The 11,157-nt window shown below is 37.8% G+C and overlaps 1 protein-coding gene across 1 annotated transcript; it reads left to right on the top strand.

Moving 5' to 3' along the window:
• The first annotated feature begins 3,272 nt into the window (after positions 1–3,272).
• On the top strand, positions 3,273–4,748 carry TMEM200A (transmembrane protein 200A). Its single transcript, XM_010024399.1, has one exon. The coding sequence runs from the start codon at positions 3,273–3,275 to the stop codon at positions 4,746–4,748; it is 1,476 nt and encodes a 491-aa protein (XP_010022701.1).
• Positions 4,749–11,157: the final 6,409 nt, after the last annotated feature.

Below are 11,157 nucleotides of genomic sequence, written 5' to 3'. Positions count from 1 at the left end.
TGTGTTTTATAAAATGAATTACAGGCTTGTCCATTTCTTTTTGTTCTGTATTCCACATCCATTTTATCATTCAGTTTGTTTTAGAGGCAGCCTGTGTCATTCACAGTGCCACCAAAAAGCCGCTGTCTGAGCTCTTCATGCAGTCTTTATTTACCTCTGAGTCAGTCTTTTAAGTCTTTGCTTGTTCAGAAGTTTGAATTCAAACTTGAGGGTAAAACGAAATATAATCACTGTACTAAGTGAAATAAGAGAAGCAGCATTTGTCACTGGCATTCTTTATGACTGTTATGTGAGCAAACTAAAAAGATTTGCAGAATCAATCAAATGTGTATACAATGTCACTTTATTCTAAATATAACATTTTCTAAAAAAAAAAAAAAAGTTTTCCATCTTAATATGCATTTCCTTGTAATTGGTTTCTGAAAAGCTGTTATTGCAAAATGAAATCATCTCATAACAATGTCTGTTAATACCATTGATTTTAGAAGATGTAGAAGAGATGGAAATTCAGCTCTTAAGTAGCTTATAAGCCTTACCAACACTCTAGTTTATTACAAATTACTATTTACAAACATAGTTGTGATTTTTTTCCATGAAGAAGATTTAATAATATTGATGTGAGCAACTCAAGAAATATGAAAGAGTCTTTCTGTGTATAAAATATACTTGTACCTTGTTGCTGCCAGACTTTCTCTTCCCTGTGCCCAAGTTCTGATGCAGGTAAAATGAACAGAGGAACATACTCTCTTGAAATGCTGGGAGGAAGTCAGCCACATGGCTTGAGAGATCTTGCTTTCTGTCTCACTTTTACTTCAAGAGATCTCAATTGCTGTATGTCCTTCAAGTTACTGGAAACCAGTTAATAACGAAATTAAGATGTGGTTTTCCTGCAATTTTTTGCAAAATCTGCAAATGAGAACTTTCTATAGACAGACACTTCTGTAATTTTTAAGAATGTTTTACTGGTTCTTCTTTTCAGAGTTAGAGAGGAGCTCTTGCTAGAGGATTGTTTCAAATAATTAGCAAGACAATGTGAGCTTACACTGTTCATCCTTTGGTGTAATCCAGATAGCTATGATAAGCACAGTACAGTAAACAAAATAACAAAGCCTACTACCAACAGGCAGAAAATGGTTTAGCCCTAACCTGCCATAGCTATGGAGTTCCTTGGCAGCCATGAGAACAGACAGGGTGAGTTGTTGTGTGCCTGTAAAATACCATATGAATGTGGAGACTCCTTCCCCCCACCCTCCGCCAAAGGTCTGGGATTTGGAAAAGAAAAATGGAATAAACTAGATTATAGCTAAATCGTTATTCATTTCAGTAAAGATATGCTGTAATTATTTTAATTTATTTCATAGAGAAAACTAATTACATTTAATTGAGTCATGACAAAACACAACAGCTTTTATAATGGATAAGTCCTATTTAATTCTGTCTAGAGATTCAAAACACTGTTTTGCAGAATAATGATCTTTTGTTTTGGCAGAAACCCTTCAACACATCAGCATACGAGAAAGTTTTGTTTCAATTCTTAAATATTATCAATGTCAAATAACTTTTTGGGGGGGATTTTCAATTATTACATAAAAAAAAGGCTTTTCATGAACCATTCAAGAAGTTAATTGGCATCAAACTATGGAAATTGCCCAGATGATAGCATAAAAATGGAAGGGAATTGCAAAGGGTGAGAATTTCCAGAGGAACATGAAACTACAAGTGAAATTTTAGAGATTTTTGGAATAATGCTATGAATTTCCTTCAGAAGTTCAAAAAATGCTGTATACTTAGCACCCTAGGCCTTTCTTCAGGTCTTTCTTCATAAAGAAAAGGTTTCTCACAGAGAGAGGAAGTGCTCTGTCCTTGAATAATGATGGTGCAGGGAGGGAGTTCAGGTTGCTACTTTTTCTGTCTGTCATCTGAATTGCTGCTGAACAGATAGTAATGAACACTGGATTTTTTAGTTTTTTCTTATTAGTCCTTCCACTTGGTCCCTTTCTCAAATTTCCTATTAATTTCATAATCAGGTTCATATGGGGTTGGTTGGACCGATTTCTGTTGTAGGTATGCTTATGTGACGCTTGCATTTTTGATAATGCCACTGAAAAAAACATTTTTTCATACCTGGATTACAGTATCTTAATTTTACTCTATAATATTATCTAGTATTCATTCTAATATCAATTAAGCTCAGGAACTATTTTTGAGTCTGCTTATAAGATGCCTTATAAAATAAAATACAGTTAATAGAATTATAGAATGGACCTTAAGATCTCTAGTTCCACCCCCCCCTGCCATGGGCAGGGACATCACACACTAGACCATGTCACCCAAAGCTCCATCCAACCTGCCCTTGAACACCATCAGGAATGGAGCATTTACCACTTCCTTGGGCAACCCATTCCGGTGCCTCACCACCCTCACTGTAAAGAACTTCTTCCTTATATCTAATTTGAACTTCTGTTTAAGTTTGAACCCATTGCCCCAACTGTGTTTTTCCATTTGTTACTCTTACTCATATGAAACTGTCAAACATACCTTCTCTTTTTAAACCCATGCTCATTAGTATTTCTTGTGTCATAGACAGCCAGGTATGAAACTAAGTCTAAAATGAATTATTTTCCTTATAAAATGATGAAGCTTTGAATTGATGAACTTGAAATTTATGAAGATTTCTTACCTGGTAAACTAAACTGTGGAATACAACTACTCGTATTGTAATCCATGAGGAACCAGGAAGGGAAGAAAAAAAGATTTATATATGCATAAAAGAGAATCAGCTTTATTAGGAAAGACAAAAATGGTTCTGAGTCTGAACTATATAGAGTAGTATTGGGGTGATCTGAATAGGCTTAATAAAAGCTTCTTTAAATGATGGAATAAATATGTATTAATATATGCTGAAATCTTTAAGGAAAGATCTCTTAAAGGGCCTATGTAGAGTGATCTGTATTCATAGTCTTTTAAAAGTTTTTAAAAGAAGTTTTTAAAAGAACTGCTAAATTGCTGAAATTATCTAAAATGCATACAAGGTCAATATATTCTTCATTTTGCTGCAGACCAAGCCACAGATATATTGTCTGTTAAGACTTCTGAGTATTTCATCTCTAATACGGGTATATCACCAGTAAGAGCACTAACTTTTATAGAGTAGCTTTTTAAAATTAATATTTTTGTCATCAAGAAATACCTGCAGATTAACAAGGTGCTGCTTGCCTCAATATTTATGCTTTGTGTTCTTTTTTCCCCTCCCCAGGGCACAATATAGAACTATGATAGCAACTGGAGGAGTCATAACAGGACTGGCTGCCTTAAAAAGGCAAGACTCTGCTAGATCTCAGCAACATGTAAATCTTGCTACAGCTCCGGCTTCTGAGGAGAAGAAACCAGTTAGATGCCGGCCTAGGGCAGATGTAGTAATTGTCAGGGGAAAAATCCGTCTCTATTCTCCATCAGGATTCTTCCTTGTTTTGGGAGTGCTTATCGCATTCTTTGGAATTGCAATGGCCATCCTTGGATACTGGCCTCAAAAGGAACAGGTTTTAAGATCTGAAGATCATCTGTCTGTAAACGAAACTCAGGTCCTGAGAAGCCAAGGAAGCATTTTACTTCGTTTCTTTGAACAGCATGTGCACTCGGATAAGATGAAAATGCTGGGCCCTTTTACTATGGGCATTGGAATCTTCATTTTTATTTGTGCAAATGCCATTCTGCATGAAAACCGTGACAAGGAAACAAAAATCATACACATGAGAGACATATACTCCACTGTAATAGACATCCACACCCTGAGGATCAAAGAACAAAAGCAGCTGAGTGGTGCCTTCACTGGCTTGTTAGGGGAAGGAGAACTCGGGCACAGCGGGAGCTTGTCTGCTTCACGGCTGGCTGCGAACACAGTTGCACCTTTCTCTGGCTTCAAGAGTAATTTTAGAATGGATAGTTCTGCTGAAGAAGATGAGACTACCCTAAATGAAGACAGGACCACTGGTAGCCTCCTGCCACCTCTGCTGACTGAGCAGTCTGGTTCAGTCTTTGGACTTTACCCCCACTCCAGCAAGGCTTCAGATGACAAAAGCACTAGCTCTATAAAGTGTGAAACAAAATCCATTGTATCATCTTCCATTAGCGCTTTCACACTGCCAGTAATTAAACTGAATAACTGTGTTATTGATGAACCCAGTATAGACAACATAACTGAGGACTCAGAGATCACTAGGAGTCGGTCTAGAAATCTGTCAATGGATTCTCTGGCCATTCCACTAACTGATACCAATGAATCCTATAGACCAGCCTCTACCATGCTGCCAAGACACAATTCTTTTGGGGACAGTCCATCTGATCAGTTCAAATCTTCTATGACTCTCGGGCCAAGCACAGGGAAGCTTTTATCTCCTGGTGCTGCCAGGAAGCAGTTTGGGTCCAACACATCTTTGCATCTTCTGTCTTCGCATTCCAAGTCCCTGGATTTGGACAGGGGTCCGTCTATGCTCACTGTCCAAGCTGAACAAAGGAAACACCCTAGCTGGCCCAGACTGGATCGGAGCAACAGTAAAGGATATATGAAACTAGAAAACAAAGAGGACCCAATGGATAGGTTACTTGTGCCACAAGCAGCAGTCAAGAAAGACTTTACTAATAAGGAAAAGCTTCTTATGATATCAAGATCTCATAATAATTTGAGTTTTGAACATGATGAGTTTTTGAGTAACAACCTGAAGCGAGGAACTTCTGAAACAAGATTTTAGTATTTAAATTGCAATTTAGAAGATGTCACACAGTATTTTTTAAAAAAACATTTTGACAAGTGTTTCCTTTTCAGTGACACTAGTGCAAGCCTGTTTTTAACCAAATGCTTAATAGGCCATCAAAACTGGTTTGTGTGAACAGAGATCTTCATCTTTGTAATGCCAAGTTTTTTGTCTTAGTATCATACAGCTGCAATACTGTACATTATCACTGCTCAGAGAGTTTTGGTACAACTGATTCTAATTTTCCCCAGGTCATTATTCCTTTTGTTCTATATAAGCATGCTATCTTTTATCAATTTGACTCCAGAAGCCTGCATTAGGAAAAAAGCTCCATTTACCTGTAAGTTCTGTTTATTTAATTACTGCAAGAGTCTGAAAACAGTGCTTGCAGTCTAGAATGGGAAGTGAGCAGGAGCACACCCTGGAATTGTCAAATCCAGGCCTATATCCTAGGTGTTGTCTTTTACATACGGTACATCTCGGTAACTGCAGTCTTGCCATTGTCATTGTGAGAAACTTGTTTACATATTGGGGTGGGTGGATAAAAAAGAGTGGGTATAATTAAAACCATTTTTGTAAATTCATTGTAATTGGTCCAGTTGAATACCAGTGTTGTGAATTATTAACTATGCTTTGTACAATAATCTTTCTACGTCCATTGTAATTTAATCCTGTAATTCTGGGAAAACATATATAAAGTAAGAAATCTGAAAACTCTTCTGGGATTAGTTATCTAACCCACTTTGTTTGGCAGCAGTTTAAAAATCAAAATATACATATTCAGTTAAAATCATAGGAACATGATGAATGCCAACAGGATTTGAGAAACATAGTGTATAATAAGATTATATTGTGACATGCATCTGAAGAGAATAATGGAAAATGAATATATTGCCTCTCCTTACAATAGCAAGAAGCTAAATAGCTAGATCTCTGTGTTCAAAATACTGATACGAAGCATACAATTCAATATGCGTATTAACATAGTATGAAAGACCTTTGCCTAGATTTTGATTTCTATATTTCACATAATTATTGGTGTGATGGTTCACTGGAGGTTTAGCTGTGGCAATTTGCATTACAAGATTTTGCAAAAGGAAGTGACATTTAAAACAATATTTTTCTCAGCAAACCAAGCTTCACAGTTGGCAGTTGTATTGCTAAAGAAAATGAAAATTTGAATGTACATACCAGAAGGTTTTCATGTATTTCATTACGGTATTTAGGCCACAATCCTGCCATGACAGCCATGCTAGAGAATGTCACTTCAAGCTGCAAGGCTCACCTAACAGGATGTTGGTCTTAATTGGTTGGTTTTGATATTTTCACTTAACCTAAATACTCAGGAATTCTTTTTAATGGCTTTTCCCAAAAAGAATAAAACCTGTTAAAATGTCATTGTTCTTCAATTATTTTGATTATGGAAGATCAAAGATAAAAATACCCTCTCTTTTTTTTAATATTAAGCTCCATATTTCAGCTGCGTGATGTTTATGTATCAGGAGCATTACTTGCTCAGTGAATTGAGGCATAGTGTTAACTGCTAGAACCTCAAGCCTATATATTGTAACAGAGTTGGCTAAATATTTTGCTATGAAGCTTTTAATAACTTTCTGGTTTGTGTTCTTAAGACATTTGCTATTTTTTGAAATAAAATGTCTATATACATATATCTGTTGTAAGACCTATTTTTCCTCTATGCTCTCAAATCTTCCATACCAAAGTATAATTAAGTATCATAACATTGTGTATAGCATTGTGCTTAATATATTTTCTTGCCGGTAGATACTTGTCTATGACTAATTGATTTCAATGACATCCCTATAGATGTAAAGGCTTGGATGTTTTTTCCTCATGTAATGTGAAATGTGGTTTGGAAATAAGGAAATTTTTTATAAAAAGAACATCCTGTTCTTTTTAATTTGGCAGTAAGTTTCTTACAAAAATGGAAAACACTATTAAAGACATGAATGATGTAAGCTTTTACTTTCCTAATAGCTACATTAAATCATAGCTTAAAAGACTGATTTTTGGGCACCATCATATGTAGGAATAGTGGTCCTTTTATAAGTGTAGCAAGGCATGAGCTTTTAATTTCAACATAGATACATGTTACTGAAAAATGTACTCACTTTGGAAAAAATTACCCATTTGGGGGACCAAAGTAAAGCTACTGACTTAAAGCGAGAAATCAAAGTAACACCATACGAAGAAACTCCATGGCTGACAGACCAAAACATTCCCAGGTTACCCCAAAAAGGAATATTTCATTCAGATAATCACAAGATGGTTGCTATTGGAAGGGATGTCTGTCCAACCCCCTGCTCAAGCAGGGCCACCTGGAGCTTGTTGACCAGGACTGTGTCCAGGTGGTTTCTGAATAACTCCAAGTAGGGAAACCTCACAACGTCCCTGGTTGACCTGTGCCAGTGTTTGGTCACCCTCACAGTAAAAGAGTGTTATCTGATGTTTAGAGGGACTCTCCTGTGTTCCAGTTTGTGCCAACTGCCTTGTGTCCTTTCACTGGGCACCAGGCTCTTTTCGGAGCTTGGCTTCTTTTTTTGTGCCCTCCTTTGGTTATTTATGTAGAGTGATAAGATCCCTCTAAGCCTTCTCTTCTCCAGGCTAAGCAGTGCTCCCAGCTCTCTCAGCCTTTCCTCAAAGAACAGATGCTCCAGTCCCTTCATTATTTTTGTGGCCCCTCACTGGTGTGTCTTCACTGTGTCCATGTTTCTCTTGTACTGAGGAACGTGGAACTGGACCCAGCACTTCAGGTGTGGCCTCAGCAGTGCAGTGTAGAGGGAAAGGATTCCTTCCCTTGATGGTTATGTAGGACATCACATCCTTCCATATTCCTTTGGTAGTTCCAGCTCAAGCTAGTAAGGAAAACTTGAAGACATTTAAAAGGCCTGAACACTAGTCTTCATATACAGAAATCAGAAACTGCAGTAGGGCAAAGATGTCTGAACTGTTTGTAGTACATAGGGAGAATTAGGAACCTTACAGTGGCTAAAACAGGAGCCATGTACAGTTGGCAAGTAAGAAACTAGTGAAGACAAAAACATGTCTTAAATTGTATCTTTAGGGCACCCATATTATGTTCACTCTGTGTTCCAGGGATTGAAGGATTCCGGGTGGAGAAGGAACACAAGACACACATATACGCCCCAAACTACTAGAAAGTTTATTACAAGATCTAAAACAGATGTAAAATCCAGAGATATCCCAAGCCAGAAAGACAGAGACCTAAAGGCTACAAAAGAACAGATGAGGCACAGATTCTTACCAACCTACACATTTGTTCAATGACCAGGAGGCCAGGTCTAAGGTGCATTGAGAGCAAACGGGGTGGCAGGCACTACTTGGAGGGCATTCCCACAGAGGTAATGTTGGCCATAAAGGTAGTTGAATCCATCTACCCCACCATCTCCCTCTCTTCGACTCCCCTACTCTTCTCTCCCTCTCTTCTTATCTCTCCATCTTTCTTGAACCCCGGGCCTTTTATATCCCCGGAAGTGCCATCTCATCCTGATGCAGGGGGTCAGCCTGCATCCCAAGGAGTGGCCCTGCTGGCTTCCTTTTCCCGTGCACGTTTGTCCTGATGCACAATTGTCAGCCTGCACCAGGAGGAGTGGTGTTGCTGGCTCCCCACCGTGCACCCCCGCCCCAGGTGATCGGGGATGGGCCACTGTGGACCAATTTTTACCGTGTTAGACCCATCCACCACACTGTTGCTGATTCAGTTCACAGACTTTTTAGTTTAATTTCTGTTATCAATGCTCTGTGCAGCCCCACAGTGAGTTGTTCTGGTACAACTGCAGGGTGAAAAATAAGCCAAAGACGGGAACTTCTAAACTAGTTTTATCATCAAACAAAATAATTGCATAGGCACACCACAAGCCTTTTGTTGGAATGAGAAGCTAAATGTTAGATCTAGCCAGAGGAAATGTTACAGTACTGCATCCTTTGTATGTAATAACTCCAAAAAGAAATAATCTAGATTATGCAAGCAATGAGTTTGCTCCTTCTGCTGCCTAAGACTAATAAAAAAAATACCTTTCAGGTAAGCATCTTAACCACTACTGATGTATTAGACTGATGTTAAAGTCTGTCCCTCCTTCCTGGGCAGAGCTGTTTCCCTCTGCTCATTTGTTGGGCAAGTTTCATCAGGAAATGAAAAGCATGACTCTGCAGTGATAGGGCTGGATTATGTTGTCTCTTGGGGTATTGTTTCTGTATTTTACATGAAATGGTTACTGGATAAAATTCTTGAAACAGGGACTGGATTCTTGCCAGGCTGGTACTTTAACTACTACTCTGGAGGGCCCTGTTTACTCTAAAGAATGGGAAGGCAAGCTGGCACCACCAGTCTGGTTCTGAAAGAAAGTGAAATTTAACATTACAACTGAGCAGAATTTTTGAGGCTGTATTTTTTTGCAAGCCTATCAGAGTGCCTTTCTTGGACCTAGAGCTGATTTTACTTATCCTTAAAATACCGTATTACTGGTCTTTTATTTTCTGCTGAGTGAAATTTGGGTAATAGTTTAAAGCTACAGCAGCATCTTTCTCTCTGAAAAGGTTTTCAGGCAGCATGTAGAGCTCCTGGATTGCTTTAGTCTTTCTCTCTCAAGTTCTTTCATGAGTTTTTTTGACCCTTACCAGGAACTTCTGCCTTCATCTTCCCAGTGCTACCTTTTTTTCTGTTAATTTTTCTACCAAATACAGCATGATGAGCAAGTAGAAATCCTTTAGCAAGACTGTGCAGGTATATATGAGAATGCAAATGGAACAAATGGTCTATTACCATGTAGAAGTGCTTCAATTAGTATGGTTCAGCACTGAAGGGCAAGTTCATGCCCTTTGTTTAAAGCCTTTTCATACCAAACTCAGGAGCAAATTAATTGTAGTTATCACAGCTACCACATGTTTAACTTTCAGGGCACATTTGTTAACTTTTGCATCAATGTTCTATGTATGGTGATGTTTTGTATTTTTAGGACTTAGGTATTTCAAATTAAGCTCACTGGAGTATATTATACATTCAGTAAAGCCTGGTTTTTAATAGTATTACTTGTCTGAATGACAGTTGACAAAATTAGAACTCTGAGTCTCTTAGAGAATGGAAATCTAATAGTTACAATACTTCTATTTTAGAACAGTTTGTTGAAACTGAAATGTAAGAACCCACTGTATTAAAGAAAAAGCTGTATGTCTAATCTGTTGTCTTGGTTCTAATTCAGGTAGATAATGCTTTAGAGGAGAATAATTTACAATCACTGTGAATTGTTCGTAGGAAGCATCATAGAACCATTCTTGTCCCTTATCAGTTTTTATTCCAGCTAGTGTAATTATTCAGAATGACGTTCACAGAAACGGCTAATCCATTTTGGAATCCCACTAAGCCCTTATACCAATATTGTTTTTACAAACTACTGCAGATTAAGTATGAGTTGCGAATAAATATATTTCCCCTGTCAGCTGGAAATTCTTATCAACATTTTAATTTTATTGCAACAGCCTACTGTTCTCCTATTAAAAATGGGAGATCAGGAATAACCTGATATCTGTTGTAAATATATTGATATTTCTGGGTAGTTGTTTTTCTTATTTTTAAAGGAACTCATCAGTCTGGTTGTTCAGAGTTATCCTGTGTTTCACTGCACAACCGGTTTAGCAATTAGATCTTTTTGTTCTCAGAATATATTCCTACTTTGTAGGTAAGATGTCATTTGTTTTGGCCTCTAATTGCATGTTTTTTTCACTTTTAATACTAAATTCCATTTCATTCCAGTCCATTAACACAATTCAGTTTTCCTTCTGATCTTTTTTATATTGATAACACTTACCTACTGAGGCTGTATGGGCAATCAGTGCAGCCCAAGAAGAGTAGGTCTGTGCTTGGTGTCAAGGACTCATTGTCCATACTGGTCGCATTTCAGAGGATTCACTTGACTAGCTCTTACCTGGGCTGGTTGGACTGAACATCCATTTGCACCTCGAACGTGGTATATGCTCCTGAAGGACATCTCCCCGTTTATCTTCCTCTGAAAGGAGTTGAGTATGTGCTATGAGATTGCTTCTTGGCGTGAACTGAAGAGTTGTATGTGAAGCCAACTTGGAGATCTGTTTCAAAGGAACAGTACTAACCTGAAAAAAACTGTTTAGCAGCACTTTTAATGAATTCTGAGCACTGTAACAGCCCAAATATATATTTTTCTTAAATCTGATAATAAATGCCATTTGGTAAGATTATTCTAAGTCAGATCCTTGAAAAACTCCACTAATAACCTCCCCATGCATTACACGTCCTCTACCAGCCTAACTTGTCACCTCCTCATTTGTTGGTTAATACTCAGCACATTTTCCTTCTAATTCTCTTCTTCATCTTAGCTAATAATTTCACATG

This window comes from Nestor notabilis, unplaced genomic scaffold (assembly GCF_000696875.1).
Source record: "Nestor notabilis isolate BGI_N333 unplaced genomic scaffold, ASM69687v1 scaffold7791, whole genome shotgun sequence".
Taxonomy (NCBI): domain Eukaryota; kingdom Metazoa; phylum Chordata; class Aves; order Psittaciformes; family Psittacidae; genus Nestor; species Nestor notabilis.
This window is presented reverse-complemented; position numbering and strand designations above follow the sequence as displayed.

What these genes read in the sequence shown, in the direction of transcription:
- TMEM200A (XM_010024399.1), top strand. Translation starts at nt 3,273, where the DNA reads ATGATAGCAACTGGAGGAGTCATAACAGGACTGGCTGCCTTAAAAAGG.